The following is a 17,081-nucleotide window of genomic DNA, read 5'->3' as shown; positions in this document are numbered from 1 at the left end:
TCTACACGCCATTGGGAAATCTCCATACCATTCTTGAAGACTCTTCCAATCCCTCTGACTCCCTGGTAGCGGCTGCCCCGGTCCCCCTCCATATATGGGAATACTCGTGCCTGATGCGTCCAGTAATAATCTTTAGACCCAAAGAAAAATACAGGGAATTCTCCAATCTCGTGCTTCATTTTCTGAATATTTGGGGGAACATTTTTGGGATGACAAACTTCTGCGGGCCACCACCTATTATAAACATTAAAAACAAGATTCACAGATTTTTCAGAGTGACAAAATTTTCAATACTTAGTAAAGTAAAACAAAAACATTTAAATAAATACAGACACAAAAGCACAGAATTTTATTTCATACCTGTAGTTTCCAAGTTTGACCCAAATGATGTCTTGAAAGTGTAGCTTCTTCCCAGCCCGGCAATCATTACAGAACCAGCTGCCATCAGGCATATCAATGTTCAAGCAATCAGGATGAAAGGCTGCTGGGCAGGCCTCACAACACAGAAGACTTCCCCCTACAAGAGAACAGGCCAGCCTGAGCTTGTCTCACCAGTCAGTCTAGGCCCTCTCTCTCAGCCTGTAACTGGCACAAACCTGACAGAAGCAGGAGTGTCAGAATGTCAATCCATAAGTCAACACCCAAGGGCATTGCTTTACCAAAGTCGTCTCCTGTGTCTATGGGATCCACTTAGTTTAAAGGGCCAAGGTGATGCCTCTGGTACCAGCAGAGCTGTGTGTGCAGCAACACACACAGCAGAACCCATCCTTACCTTTGGAGCACACGAAGCACCAACTCACATTGACGTGGGTGTGGTGTCGCTTCCCCTTCCGAGCAGTGAAATGGGCTGTGCAGATGATGTTGTTAGAAGCAATCACTGAACATCCTGCTGCCAGACAGGCATCCCCTCCATGATAGGCAACAGGGCAGCGGATACATCGCATCATTTTACCTAAAGGAAATAAGCACCCTGAGGACTACAAATATTGTTGACTCCCATGACTCAGAAAGTTATGATGGAAGAGCCTGGAGATACTTAATAACACTATCTTCCATCAAAGCAAAGGTGTTTCAAAGCAGTGTTTGAGAAACACCATTTTTTTTTTTTTTTTTTTTTTTTTGGTTTTTCGAGACAGGGTTTCTCTGTAGCTTTGGAGCCTGTCCTGGAACTAGCTCTTGTAGACCAGGCTGGCCTCGAACTCCCAGAGATCCGCCTGCCTCTGCCTACTGAGTGCTGGGATTAAAGGCATGCGCTACCACTGCCCGGCTAAGAAACACCATTTAAATGACACATTCTATAGCATTTCTCTTTCTTTTCTTTATTTTGAGACAAGGTTTCTCTTTGTAGTCCCGGCTGTCCTGGAACTCACTATGTTGACCAAGTTGGTCTCAAACTCACAGAGATCCACCTGCCTCTGCTTCTTAAATGCTGGGATTAAAGTCATGCACCACCATTAGCATGGCCAACCAACCAGCAATTCTTAACCAGAGCTGCTATCATTTGGGATTTGTGAGAGTCTCTTCTGGGTACCCTTCCTAGTAGATGTTGATAGCATAGTGCTCCTAAATGTTGTGAGTGCTCCTCCCCCCTCATATATATATATATATATATATATATATATATATATATATATATATATATATATATCCTACCAGAGAAGCCCTGTAACAAAAAGGACACAGCACCTGCCCTCTCCAACCCCACACAGCTACCCTTATCTTCCACATATGTAATCTGATTTTAAAATATTTCCCAGTTGGGAATGAAGCTCAGAGGTAAAGCACTTGACTAGTATGTTAGGCCCACAACTCTAACTCTTGTATTACAAATAGAAGTTTCCCTTATATATAAAAGTGCCTTTAAAAAGGAGCAAAGAGAATCAAGAATCTAAAAGTTCTAACTGATATAGAAAGAATAGAATGGGGGGAAGTCTTATGTTACAAGAACAAAAGAAAATGTTTGACTCGCCGGGCGGTGGTGGCTCACGCCTTTAATCCCAGCACTCGGGAGGCAGAGGCAGGCGAATCTCTGGGAGTTCGAGGCCAGCCTGGTCTACAAGAGCTAGTTCTGGGACAGGCACCAAAGCTACAGAGAAACCCTGTCTCGAAAAACCAAAAAAAAAAAAAAGAAAGAAAGAAAAAGAAAACGTTTGACTCATAACAGGAGATAATGGAGACCATTAGAGTTCATAACCTCTGGTGACATCAATGGTCCCACCTTCAGAACACCTATACACTGTGAGCGAACCCAAGTTGTAAGGACCCATCACATCTATCTGTACCTTTTGATGGCCGTGGATTTGAAGGGTTTGAGGCATGGCAGCTCACACAGCTGTGGAGAGGGCAGCGAAAGCCTCGGCTCTCAAACACAGTGAGAGGGTACTTTTTTACACAAGCTTCATGGTAAAATTTTCCACACTGAGTTACCACACAGCGCTTCACCTCCATCTTGCTTTCTTTACACACGAAGCATGAGTGAATCCCTAGCAAGTGGTTAAAGAAAGGGGTAAGAGGAAGGTGCAGATAACAAGAGTTATATTGCAGTTCTGAGCGACTATAATTAAGCAACTTTTCTGGAGCAGCCTGTGTTGCTGACTAATCTAAGCCTTCTTCAGAAAAAAGCCTAGTCATTTGAGTTTGCTGTCATCAAATCTCCAGCTTCCTGGCCCACTCACCAGTGCAGCAAAGGCTTGCTCTGGCTGGAGAAGACTAACATCTAAAGTGTTCTACTGCTGTTGGGCTGTCCGGGCGGCTTGACCCTTCTTGAGTCTAGTTAGTAGGGAGCAGGGACCGCTATGATCCGAGACTGTCAGCCGAATCCTGAGGCACTAGAGTGGTGGTAGAGCAGAAGCACTAGCCCCCCAGTTAAGTTCTCGCTGTTGAAAATGAAGCTACAAATGACATCTAGTCTTTGTAATGGACTGAGCATTCTATAAGCACCAGTGTTCTATAGCTGACTACTAGTTAGGCAGAACTGTTTGTCTGGAAGTGCCAAGCTCCATAACTGTCGCCTATAGAGCAAGGTGTATGCTAGCCCTATAGGAAGGGTTTGGAAAAGTACACACCCTTTTATTCCCTCACTCTACCAGTCGCTGTACCCTGAACTACTTGCCCAGTGATACTGTCATTCAAATAGTAAAGCCCACAGTACAATGGAAGAACTTAGAAGCATACAACCTTTGAGTCAGTATGTGTGGAATTTGTTCTCTGCCAAATGTCTCATACACAACTTGAGGAAGCATATAAAAAAGGGACAAACAGAACCAACCTCCACACACAATCCCCAGCTTCAGAAACTGGAGCTTACCTGAGGCACATTCAGTGCAGGTGAATCTTCCTTCTGGTCTTCGGGAAAGTCCAAGGCAGGCTAGGTGGAATGCTCCACAACAGGGGCCCTCACACAGCAAGAGGCTGCCCGTCTTCTCACACAACTGTGGGGAACAGAGGGTGGCATGAACCCACACCTAGTCAGAGCCCTTTCAGGACTCTCCTCACCATGTGGGGCAATTTGACTCCATCTCTGACATGCAAATGAACATAAATATCTGTACACAGTGAAATGCCTAGCAGGATTATAGACTACAGTCAGGTCAAGTTACACAAAGATGTCAGTCCCTCAGCAAGGGCTAAAGAAACAAAAGATCAAAACCCTGAAGGATGCATTCAGGGTGTTTTAGATTAGACGTGAATGTCAAAAACCCAAAACCCATGGCATTTTCACCATAAACCAGCCATCCTTCCACAGATGACAGCAATGGAGCTGCCTGTCAGCCATTTTGCAACGGTGGACAAATCAGCAGTCTCACATGGATAGTAGCACTGACCACAACTCAGAATGGCGCAGCGACTAAGGCACAGAAAGGCAAGCAGCTTTCTTAAGATCACCAACCCAGCATCCAGCCCATGTAGGACACTGACCCGGGCAATATCACTGTTGGGGATATGGGTCTAGTCACACAGTAACCCCAGCCCATGACTGGTCTCCCAGTGAACTAAGAAAGCAGCAAGGGCACCACATCACCCTAGCACCTTATTTCATACAGCATACATTCCCAAGAACTATTCAAACTCCCATATGTATACTGGAGCTGTACATGAAACATCCCACCTGAGAACGAATAATGTTAACTTCGGCAACTTAATACCAGAACTCTGCTAGTGGTCTAGCCCTTCTGGAGAGGTGTCTACCTGTGAGTAGTAATGGGGCAGAAGAGAGGTCTGGAGGAAAAGAGGATGCTGGGAACTCACTCTCATCTTCTGTGACTTCAGTAGAAGCCCTCATCAACACATCAGACACCGCCTAGCCCTCACCTGACACACGTATTCCTTTTTGGCAGCTACTCCTTTTTCCGACTTTTTAGACGAGACGGATGCTTCGGTCTGTGTTTCATCTGCACTTTCATACGGAGACTCTGAAGGCTCATCTCCTGGGCTGTCTGAGACCTGGAGATGAAGGAGGTTGACGACAGTTCACTAGCCACAGAAAACAGGTGGCCACATCCTTTGGACACGGCCCACTTCCAGCCCTACTGCCCAGTGATGTGGTATAGATATATCACTGGCTTGGAAGTAATAAAACTTGCAAAAGCTACAAAGTAAACTCAAAAGTGGACCTTATTCTACTCAATATTTAATGTACATATGTATATAAGACATATTCCTTTAAGTAAAGCAACTTATAAAAATCCAATTATCTTTGCTAAGTAAACTGAGATGAGCTCTGGAATCAATATACTCTTTCAGTTTCCTACCCAATGTGTTCAGACCCAAATACAACATGAACTAAAAAAGAAAGAAAAAAAAAAAGTGAAGTCACAAAAAGACTTCACAGAAGCTGTTTCTAACTCTGCTGAGGACACTGTGCTCTTCCAGAAGCATGGTGCTCCCCTGGAACTGATTCAAGACTCAGGAGAGTCACTGACTCGCACTGCAGCCTGAGTGCCTTGTCTATTCTCTCACTGCTAACTAGTCACAGCTCATCTGCTCCTCTCCCACAGAAAGGCAAGAAACAACTTCTGCCTGTCTTGTTAACACTGGAGTCTAATGAAAAGACTGGGGAGAAATGCAGTGTACAGAGGAAAAGCACCTATTTTACCAGGTTTCCTCCACTGAACAGAGATTAGTATCCAGTTACAACGTCACCCTTGCTGCATGGAGCATCCTGTCCTTGCTTAACAAGTACTAGCCATAAATGTTAAAATGGGTAAACAGAAAACCCTTTTGTCTATCAAATTCAAGTGTTTAAGTTGGGAGGGGGGGTTAACTGATCTTAGTGTTGAAAATTGAATTTTGGAGATAAAACAAAGCAAAAAACTATTAACTACATTTCTTGTTTACCTCAATAATCACAAGTAATTATGTTATAGGCTTGCTATTTGCCAGCTAACACAAAGCTAGAAATTGTATTTAGGCCACATTAAAAACTAAAAACAAGCCGGGTAGTGGTGACACACACCTTTATTTCCAGCACTCAAGTCAGAGGCATGCAGATCTCTGTGAGTTTAAGGCCAGCCTGCTCTAAAAAGCAAGTTCCATGACAGCCAGGGCTACACAGAGAAACCCTGTTGAAAAACAAAACAAAAACAAAAACAAAGAAAAACCCAAGACAAAAAAAAGATTAAAAAACCAAACCAAAACAAACAAAAAAACAACCAAACCAAACAACCTCACCAGGGACTCTGGCCCAGATTATGCAGGCTTACTGATGAGCTTTTACCAGATTATATCATTGATATTATTGGGAGCAATGAGAGAGGGGAAAAAAAAGGCATTTTCAGATTTGAACTCAATGTTAACTTGCAGTAAATTAACAATGACTCCCGTGACTCTGATGGTTCACTGGAACAAGGGACAGGCTTTGTGTGATCACCTGTTCTAGTCTCACTAGACACATCTAGCAACAAGGATGTCATGGGGAAAAAGGCCTTTCAACTCAATTTTCTCACCTTGTGCAGGAAGACGAAAATAGCATTAAGAACACCAGATTAGTGTCACATCATGAAGTCTGTCACCAGGAGGTTGACTAGCTGGAACTACAGGGCCCACTGCCAGTTCCTCTCCCATCAGCTCACCTCCCACTTCTTTAACATCAACATCCAGAAAGAGGTCATTAAAATGCTCTGAGCTTAAACTCCAAATTAGTATGTCCATCAGATATGGAGATCACAGATGGGGATCTGAGCACTTCTGAGACTGAAGTGAGTACTAGGGAAGCCCAGGTCCTTAGGAATCAGTAGTCACATAGCTTGCCCAGGCTCAGAGAGCAGCTCCCATAGCCACACAAGGCTGACCCATCTGACTGATGAAGGAACTGAGACCCAAAGGATGTTTAGCACAGCATCCATGGAAGAGAGCCCATGCTCCATTCACCAACCCACTTCTTCCCTTAATGTGAATAAAACAAACTTAAAAACTATAAAGAGAAAGGAATGGAAAGAAAGACAGAAAACACAAACCAGTCCTGGGTCAGAGGAAGGAACAGCACCTTTTATTTAAGATTTACAGAAAGTTAGCACGTTTCCACTTGGAGATATTTCCTAAATTAACAAAGTCTGTTTGCGGAAATAAACACTGAATACATATTTTGAATGGAAATATAAATGTTAATGACACACATAAGGCTCGTTTCCTGATTGGGTCTGTTATCCACATACAGAATATAGACCTTACAATATCACAGTCCATGACAGATTGTAGAAGGTCCACCTTCACCCACCACATCCTCCCCCACAAATGGACGAAACCCCTACCCAGTCAAGAGGGTCCCTCAGCTCTCTGCTCAGCAAACCACCTGCAAGTAGAGCCAAGTGTGCTCCTCACTCCAGCTGCAGGCTCCACCTCCATGTGTATCAGGTGACAGCTTACTTGGAGATGCCATTTGTGGAAGTGACATATCACCTGAATGGTCCCAACACAGTCTCAGATCTCAGTCTACGACATCTATGATCTATTCAGTATCCAACCGAATGTATTTGAAAAAAGAAAAATGAGGTGACTGATGGGACACAGACTGTCAAGAATTTTCTTTCCTGTGGCTTCCTGTGTCCACCAAGGTCATGCTTGTGGCACATATTTCCAAGTAGCTTAGTTCCTGACTTTCCAAAGTTTTCTTGAGTTTGAAAATACTTTCTCCACTCTACTCAGTAAGTGACAGTACTGAGTTGCCTACCTTCCTTAGACACACATTCCTTCACAAACAGGAAATGTCGTCTCCTTCATCTATTACAGGGACTTTCAAGATGGCATTACCAAACATCATGTGACCCAGTAGACATCTTCCAACCCACTGCCAGGAGCTATGTGGCCACCAGAAAAGCTCAATGAGTGCAACTGGGGTTTATCCACTATGGCCACAAAGCAGACCCCTGCCCTTCCGTGGGCTGATGTACATTGAGTTTTTAATTTTTTTGACAAAACAATTCCCTTCACAAGTTGAATACTACATCATTTTAAAACACAATTACAGACCTTGAACAATAAATATTTCTATAACCAACATTATTTTCATGTTTAAGTTATGATTTCATAAAGGAAGAAGCGTAGAAGTGCGTTCACAGACTTTTAGATTTACAAATGGTAAGAATCCTGTGCTCAGCAGATATAACGATCTAAAATTAAAAGACTGATCTCAAGCAGGGCTTCCAGTTAACATCACAGTGAAATATTAAGAGTGGAATTAAGACAATTTTAAATTAAGTCAACCATTCTAAAATCCTAGAATCCAAAATATTTTTTTTATTAAAGTTAATACAGACTAGAATTCTCCTAGTTGCTCCTTAATTTAAAGTCAGGTATGAGTTACTGAGAACATGAAAGAGAGAAAAAGAAAAAGAAAAAAGAAATCCAAAACCAAAAAACTCTTTAGTCCACAGAAAGTCATTGTGCTTCATATTCATCTATTCTATGCCAGTTTCTATATAGTTAGCCTAAGAGGGCAGCAAAGACTACATGAGAGTAGTGGCCAGTCAGCTGCACAGCTACTGCTCCCATAAAGGCCAGTCCTTACCCTTGCATGATCTCTAAATGTTCTATTAACTGTACAGGTGCCTGGTCCAGCCAACTGCAGCAACAAGCCATGTGTCCTCACCTGGAAGGCTTGAGAACAAGAACCAGTAGTCTACCTGCTTTCTTAGCTCACATGACTGGCAAAATGTCCCTGTATCAAGACTAGGACTTCACCTGATCCCAGCTGTTTTTTAAAAGCAGAATACCCCTGGAATGCTGGCAAGTTAAAACTACTGCCAAAGTTGTATGCTAAAAGCTGAACAACTACATGGAATAGAAAGAAATTATAAATATGGATGTACACACAGGTCTGACAAAATGTCAGGTTCCTGGAAAGACACCCTTGCTAGTAAGCCCAAGAGAGCATGTCTCTTACCCTTCTTGTACAAGGACAAATGCAAACATACTTTTCTGTGTATTAGGATGACCATTTTTCATCACTGACAAGAAAATTAGTGAAAAAAATTCTAATAATCTAACAATAAAAACAGTACCTAAAAGGAACAAAGTCAATTTCAATCACCAAAAATGCTAAGATATACAGAAATTGATGTTTCTTAAAACAAAAGCGAAACCCAAAAAGCTTTCTAAAATATCAGTAAGAAGCAATAAAAGCTCTGAAAGCATGTTAGAAAAAGCCCTTCTACTTTTCTCTAGCAAAAGATAATTTGAATTTTATTAACTCAAAGATAAAAAGCAGTCCTTGGTAATTAATTTTTCAAAAACTGGGATAATGGATTTACTGATAATAAGGTGCTGCACATTTAGCAATCCAAAGGGTCCTTGGGGTCCCTAACAGAAGTCCACCTGGACAGCAGGGATCAAGGTAGATCAGCAACCTACATGTTTGAATGTATATAAGACATATGGTACTTTAGAATCAGTGACAGAGAAACAAAGCAAACTTACTAAGTATTAATGACCCTATGGTTTACCTGTCACTGGATAAACATTTCCTAAAGAAGGGAGCCATGATCTCATGGGGCATCTCAGGCCCACATAAAGCAACAAAGAACCACTCATTTGGGGTTCCTCATTACACTCAAGTGGGCTGAGTGAGCTAGGAGCTTATATAGAATACACACCAATGCTGAAGGATATAGACAGAACAAAATTGAGTTCTGGCCATCACTCCAGGCTAAAAGACCTTTTCTCGGGAGCATTCTTTAATCATTTAAATTTTACATAAACACAGGCACCAATTTTTGTTTGAGAAATGAGATGTTTACTTATGTTTTTATTTCCTTCTTTATATAGCATTTCTGTATTTGTGTTACAGACCCTTAATGGGAACTAGTAACCTATTTCATCTAGCCAGCCCACAGGCTCCAGACACAACCATGGCATGAGTCCACGTTGCCAGATGAGATTTTCTTGTTTTTTTTCTTATTTTTCTTGTGACATGTCCTATCACTAATGAAAAGGCCCTGTCCCTCATCTGCCTTCCAGCACCAGAGAACACTATTTTAAGTTTTCTGGTGCTTTTGTGTGAACTATCTCAAGTAAACCCAAAATTAGATGTATCTTGGCTGAGTGATCAACTTTAGAAGCTCCCCACCCCATGCCAGAATCAGGTTGTTCTATACCTCTTCAGAGGCAGTGGGTAGAATGGATGCTCTCATGCATGGAGCAGGAACCCTTTTCTCTTAGATCCTATGATATTTTACTTGCTTGTCATGCTTACATTTCTTGTTGGTTTTCAGGACATCTTAAAAAATATCAGAGTTCTTTTGTGTTGGGAAACACAGATGTAAATAGATATGAATAATAAAGTTTTGAGCTACAACTACACTTAAAGGCATCGTGACTAAAGGACAACATTCACTTTTCATTTGAGGAAAAGCTGCCAGGGAGGTAGAAGTCCATCTGGAACAGAGGGGCTGATTGAGGAGCACCTGAAGGACCGGGCTGCTGGGCACAGGCCTCTATCCAGCACCTGTACTCCCTGGTGTGCTGTTCTGTGTAACAGTCAACTTGCACTGTTACAACAGCTACAATCCAAACCTTTATACATTCACCCAAGTCTTCACCTCTTTCGAATCAGAGAGCTACCTCCCCTTGCCAGGCAAACATAGTATACAAACAATGGTTTGAAGGAAGCCAAATAAGATCAAATGGTAATAATTCTCTGTATGGCAGAAGCAAAACTCAACACTGGGCAGTTCAAAAAACCTAAGGCTAGAGAGGTAGCATTGCTTTTTTGACATTTTTAAAGAAAATGAAGGAATTCCATGTTAAATTTGTAGCATGATGAATTTGTTACGTAATTTTTGTACTCTTAGCAGACAAACTATTGCTTCTTGATAAACACTTGTTTAAGAGTCACCTCTTTCCTACTCATCTCTTCTAGGAAAGGTCAGTCAAGAGCTGACATGGAACTCTGCTTATTTACTGTAAGACTAATGCTGGTTGTTGGGGCAGGAAAATCCTACATGGAGGACTATTACTCTGCACTCACTACAGAATCCTGAGGATCCTGCTCCGACCCATCCCCACGTGGGTTGGCTACGTCTTCCCTAGTTGAAGAATATTCCATGACCGCCACTCTTGTTCCCCTCATACTCTCTAAACTCAGAAAGTACTAACTGTGCCACGTTGCGGACATCACCATTAGTTGTGAAGTTCTCATTTCCCCACTACAGAGCAAAGTGACTGTCTTGTGGCTGATTCCTATTGTATCTATCAGGAATACTAGAATACATGCATACTAGCATCCTGGGAACCCACCTGAAATTCATCATGCTCTAATTTCAAATGAAATCCCTCCATTTCTGTCCAAGACCTTTCAGTATAGTGTCTTTTGAGAAATCATTTCTTGAACCAGGGCCATTCCTATATCATTATATTTCTTCACACTTTTGTGATTTATATTTTTTTAAAAAAATTAATTTACCTGAGATCTTTCATGTCCTTTAAGAACAGTACAACTTAAAATGCTCACATTAGATATTCTCTGAGGTCATGTCTCTCATTACATTTGAGCAGAGCCAGCTGAGTGACCTAGTAGACCACAACCTCACAGTCCAACACCCTACTGTGTCACACAAATAGAGCTAGGGTTCTGCTACTTCTGGATTTATTTTATCCACACATGCATGATGCAGTCAAGAGGATCATTTTTCATGCCAAAGAAAAATTTATACTTTTGGATAAAAATGGAATGGTGGTGAGTTTATTATTTTTATTGTAATAACCATTACTGTCACAATAGTGAACCACTGAGTCCTTGCAAGGTGCCAGGCACTCTATGTGTTTTACATGCGTTACATTATTTAATGGTTTGGAACAAAATTTTTTCTCAAAAACTTTCATCACAGGTCCAATACTGAGGTGTCTGTGTGGAACGGCCTGGTCACCGGACACACACCTGTGCACAGCACAAGCTCTGCTTCTTGAGCTGAGGACAACTGGAGCCTTTCTTCCCATGCAAACATGCGGGCACTGAGTATGCCCCAGCTGGGCATCCAGGACCACAACATTTAAAACATGATGCTGATGTTCTACAAAAGCAACTGATGATGTGGTTGTTGTAAATATCCTGATTATAGTGTCTAGTAGACATCAGTGACTGGATCATTAGTTGAATGGTTCACAATGATACTGTAAATGGCATTTTCCCCTAAAAATCTACTGTATCTAGTGTCATAGTAAAACTGTCAAGTAAAAAAGGACAGAATCAAAACTCCTCCTGCCTTTTATGTGGGAAACTGGTTTACTATCTACAATACTGAATACATCTCATTGGCAATGAAAATAGTTGTCGAAGGACCCCTTAATGTGTCCTGTTTATTCTTTCTTTTTGATGGTGAACAGATGCTGACATTTTTCCATAAAAATTCAGTAAGTTATGAATTAGAGAGAAAAAATGAGCATTAACTCTTCAATATGGTGCCATTGTCACAGTTCTGTCCTGGGACAGCCTCAACTGGGGGGCCTTCTCCTCAACTTGAACTTCAGATTAATCTTTAGGATATGAATGTGTTTCTATTATGAGATGAATGTGATTGATTAAATGGCCTTGATTGGGTATCTTACCTTGGTCTTAAAATTTGTTATCTGTTTTCTTCATTGTATGTGTTTATTAATACCAGTAAAAACAGATTATCACACATCTTCCATAAAATGATTGTGATAGAAATGTCACTTAGTGTATACGATGATGCACCACCTGCAGCAGACATCTTGGGGTATTACATCATTCTAAGTGCAGTACAGGGCGGCTGAATTCAAGTCCAACTTGACTGATGTGGGCTCCCATAAAAGCTGTTACCAGTGAAGGCGAAAAAAATAAGAATTTGCTCTACTAAGGGAACAAAAAATGAAGTTACAAAACACTTAAATCACATCAATTCCTTCACAGGTCTTTGTCATGCAAGTGTGCAATTTTAATATCTTCATTGGGGTGATGTAATACCATGTAATTAATAATTATTCCAATATAAATTTATCATATACATTTTTCAAGAATTTAAAATACAACATGACCTAAAAATGTCTTGTAATACCAACCCTACATAATCCTCTTTCTTTCAATCAAGTGGGTAAAGGGAGGGAACTATAAACATGCAAAACATAAGTGTTCCAAAGCGAAGAGGTGGCCTGATTCCCCAAACAGTAATTTTCACATTAGAACTAGATTCAACAATTTCCACAGCTTTTCATAACACTAAAGCTTTGCTCATGTGTTTCAGGCACTCAGCACTGTACACCTGTAAACATTCACTGTCGGGGTCAGTAGTACTGACGCATACTGGATAAATCTACTTGTTCACCTAACGTTTTTAAATTAACAGTGCAACTCTATAAAACAAGCTATAAAGAGTAGTCACACAAGTCATACAAGTAGTCCAATAGAGAAGGCCTAGAAATTTATTTTATATAAAGAACGTAATGTATACTGTGAGATTTATGTTATCACCTTCAAAATGTAAGAAGGGATTTTAATTTAATGGATCGCCTACATAATATAAATGTACTTAAATCATCTACCAACTTTCTGGTGCTGCAACTAAGTCTTGTTACAAAATGCTTTATCTTGGTCTTTCCAAGTTCATTCAGACTATTAAGCCAGAGATGGCACCAGCTGCTGTCTCTGATCCACCCTCACTGTCATCATCTTCAATACCCAATGCTGATGATGAAGAATGACAGACAAAAGTTCAGTAATTCAGTATTTTTCTCTCTCCCATTTCTGACAACATAAGTAAAATATCACTTGGACAACTAAACCAAAATATTAAGAAAAACTTGTTTATAATCTTTATAAGGCTGAAATATAACATAACGGTAGAACAGGATTCACAAGTCCCTGGGTTCCAACCCTAGCACTTAAAAAAATCATAAATGAAAATTCCAACTTAAATGTCTAAATGAAGAGGTTTCTAGAACAGAAACCTTCCAGTTTTAACATGATTATCTGGAACTTTAGACCATCTTTATTAATTTTCTAGACTGCTAATCTAAATGTGGATAAGAGAGGAAAATGGAAAATAATTTGTATAAAACTAGTGATTTTGTATTTAGATAAAAGCTCAGCAATGACTTGAATGTACACACTTAAACAAAATGCTTAGTTTTCTACATATAACAACTATCAGCAAGTCCCAGACCTGTGAATATGAGCACTTGAGATTATGACTGAGTTGGTCTGTAACTGACATCAAACTAAGGGAACAGTTTGGATTTACACCACACTTTCAGGTTCAGAGCAGTGAACAACAGAGTTTCTCAAGGGTGTTCCATTGGTCAACCAGGTCCCTGACCATCATGCAATGGAAAGCCCAGTCCTCCATTAATGGGAAGAAACAGCAAAGACACATCCAACCTTCTACGAGGGACCACAGTAGAGGCCAGGCCAGAAGTGCTGCCTTTGATCCAAAAGGAGAAAGGAGACTGTCTAGTTCCCACATCACTATCCTGTTCCATAAAGACCAAGATTATCAACTCCTTACAAATATTGTGAAAATAAATCTCCAGTCTACAATCAAAAAAAAAAACCCACAGAATTATAGAGACCAAGATAACAAGAAATGAAAAATGGAAAGTAAGATCCATAAAGGTAGTCACTAGAATCAAATCAAATTAAAACCATTCTATACAAAAAAAAAAACAAAAACAGATAAACAACAAAAACAAAACAACAAACACCCTTCCTTCATCTGTAGCTGCTCCTTGTTTTGGCAATGGCAAACTTTAGAACTGGTAACACCATCTACATGCTACACTACAGTGATGGCAGCAGCAGCTTGTTATAGTACCACCAACTTCTCTGCTATCATATATTCTGCAAGTTCAGAGAACTAGGAATCTTAGTATAGTGACAGTTCTAACTTGCCTCCACACTCACATCTGAAATACGCCAGAACAAAGTATCAGAGACACGCAACGCATGAGGACCAAGAAACCTTTGGCTTCCCCACAGGTTTTTGAACCCCTCCGTTCCACCAGTGTGAGTGCACAGTGGCCAGTGTCAGTATGGCCAACAGTGTTCAGAGGTCATTGTAGCATGTCCTGATAAAGCCAGTGTGAATTTCCTTTCATGTGAGAAAACAGAGTGAGGTTTACAGAACATACCATTTTAAAACAGATTGCAACAATTACTCTGCAACAAGACTGAAATATGTATGTACACTTAAACATTCACCATGTGCATGTATTTGTATTCAAAGTGCTCAGTGCACTATTTTTGTCAAGTTTGTGAATTTTAGATGGCTAAGAACACCTGAATCTCACCTATCCTATGGAGAACACCAACATAATTCTTTTAAAATAGATTTTCACTCACATTGCAACTTGAGTAACTAATGGCCTTCACATAAATGCCATGATATCACTATCATCATTATTTTACCTCATTCTCAGTTAAGGATGCAGAAGGAGATGAACTTTTGCTAAACCCCAGTGCTGAAGATGCAGTTGCAGAAGCCCGATTTCGCTTCTTCAGTGGTTTGCAAGCATCGGACAGATTTTTCGTTGCTGTAAAATAAGTTTGTTTTATCAAGTTTAAAATCTTAAATCTTCCACCTCCTTACTGCTTTAAATAGGTAAAGTAAGTGAAGCTGTAAAGATGGCATCCTTAGTTGTCAGTAAGGGCTTAACTTTTTAATCATAAAAAACTCTTGACTATATTTTTTTTAAAAAAGCAAACTATACAATGAGTCCCACATACTACTGTCTACACCCCCCCCAAAACCAACAACCCAAGGCCAGTGCAGCTTCATGCACACCTGGATCCATGAACCCCCCCCCACAATTATATCTGATGCAAATTTCATGCATAAAAAGCCTAGTGTATACCTCTAAAGTAAAACTTAAATATAGTATCACTTTAATATTTAAAAATAGTTGTTCTATGTTCAAATTTCCAATCATCCACAAGTGTTTGCTTAAAAAATAGCTGGTTTTAAAAACCTGATCATCTTGTGCAGCACAAAGAAAACAGTCTTTCCAACCATACCTCCTCACCCCAAAGTTGGAGAAGGAGACCGCCTGTGCTAATCTATGAGACAGATGTCTCAACAGGATAATTCACCAACAGGTCAAAGAGTCTGATTTTGTCCTTTTTACTGCTTAGCTGTTTTTCATAGAAAATCCTTTAAGCTGCTTTCTTATTCATATGAAATAGAAACAACTAGTCATGACTTTTACTCTTGGTTGGTAAGTATGAACCATCAGGAGCCTAAATTAGAGTGAAAGAATTTATAGTAACAACTCATCTTATAAAGAAATCTGAGTATTTCTGGTTTAAATTTCTCTTCTAATAAAATTTCAAATTTAAAAAGTTAAGTACAGCCGGGCGTGGTGGCGCACGCCTTTAATCCCAGCACTCAGGAGGCAGAGGCAGGCGGATCTCTGTGAGTTCGAGACCAGCCTGGTCTACAGAGCTAGTTCCAGGACAGGCTCCAAAGCCACAGAGAAACCCTGTCTCAAAAAACCAAAAAAAAAAAAAAAAAAAAGTTAAGTACAAAATCAGGAGAAAAGTTAACTTCAATATGGCTATGACAATTTGCACATTAAATCAGTTATTTTTCAATTCCACAAGATCTTTCATACTTGTTTTTGATCCTAGCTTAATTGTTGATTCTTCTGAGGCATCCCTGGAGTTGCCCAACCCTGCTCTCATTTATCTCTATACCTCTCAGGTGCCCAGACTAGAGGCTCCCCAAGAGCAGGAGCAGGCTGCCCTGCTTACCCGCCCAGGCACCCAGAGGAGCCAGGAATAAAGGAGCCTGACCACATTACCTGCCTGGCTCTTGAGCGAGGAGGCTGCCTCTATGGTCTTGTAAGAGCTTGTCCTGGCCGTTTTGTCGGTGATTGTCTCTCTCTATTATTCAAAAGGGGGGCAGACAAAGAGAAAGAAAATAAAGGAAAAAAATTCTCCTAATGTGAATGAACACACGTTGCTGAAAATTTACACAACAGAAACTTCTTCCTTTGAAAATGTGTTCCTCACACTCAAGAAGACCACAGTTTCCCAAACTGATTTTTTAAATACTATGAACTGATTCTTTTCTTACCTCCTATGCTAGAAGCTGTCAGACAGGTACTATAGGCAGGGCTGTGCCAATACCTGCCATAGTTGTGTTAAGATACCTTACATAAGTTATATTTCATGTGCTGCCTAAACGTCCCACTGAATCCAAAGCAGAGGAAATCTAGTTTTCTATTCAAAAGGTCCAATCAAATAGTCATCCCTTCTATGTCAGTTCCAGCATTACTAGTGTACTACTACTGGGGATTTCAAAATTTTAGACCATATTTAGCTCTCAGAGATCAATAGTAAAACACCTTCCACAGCTAAAGATTGGGGGGACAGTTTCAACATGCTGAGTCAGTCACTATACATTTATAATTTTAGCTACTTGGGAGAATGAGGCAGGAGAATCATAAACTAAAAGCTTGTCTTGGCTAATGAGTGAGTTCAAGACCAGGCTAGACAATTTAGTGATATCCCACTCTGAAAAGAAAAACTGAGGAGATGGCACCTGCTGATCTTGCAGATGACCAAAGTTTGGGTCTCAGCACGCTTGTCTGGCAACTCACAAACATCTGGAATTCGACCTCCAAGGGATTATACA

General features: G+C 40.5%; 1 protein-coding gene across 9 annotated transcripts in view; it reads right to left on the bottom strand.

Moving 5' to 3' along the window:
* The window catches only part of Nsd2 (nuclear receptor binding SET domain protein 2), a 72,851-nt gene that overhangs the window by 17,829 nt on the left and 37,941 nt on the right, over positions 1–17,081 (bottom strand). For 8 of the 9 annotated variants that reach the window (XM_057773223.1, XM_057773224.1, XM_057773222.1 and 5 more), the window contains 8 exons: positions 16,246–16,327; positions 14,855–14,979; positions 4,312–4,443; positions 3,308–3,431; positions 2,283–2,483; positions 773–952; positions 361–517; positions 29–234 (listed from right to left, as the gene is read on the bottom strand). In XM_057773223.1, the coding sequence (XP_057629206.1) occupies positions 29–234; positions 361–517; positions 773–952; positions 2,283–2,483; positions 3,308–3,431; positions 4,312–4,443; positions 14,855–14,979; positions 16,246–16,327 (1,207 nt within the window). Of the gene's footprint in view, positions 1–28; positions 235–360; positions 518–772; positions 953–2,282; positions 2,484–3,307; positions 3,432–4,311; positions 4,444–6,465; positions 12,268–14,854; positions 14,980–16,245; positions 16,328–17,081 lie in introns of those variants that run through there. The other variant, XM_057773229.1, reaches the window with a different exon arrangement.

This window comes from Chionomys nivalis, chromosome 6 (assembly GCF_950005125.1).
Source record: "Chionomys nivalis chromosome 6, mChiNiv1.1, whole genome shotgun sequence".
NCBI lineage: Eukaryota > Metazoa > Chordata > Mammalia > Rodentia > Cricetidae > Chionomys > Chionomys nivalis.
This window is presented reverse-complemented; position numbering and strand designations above follow the sequence as displayed.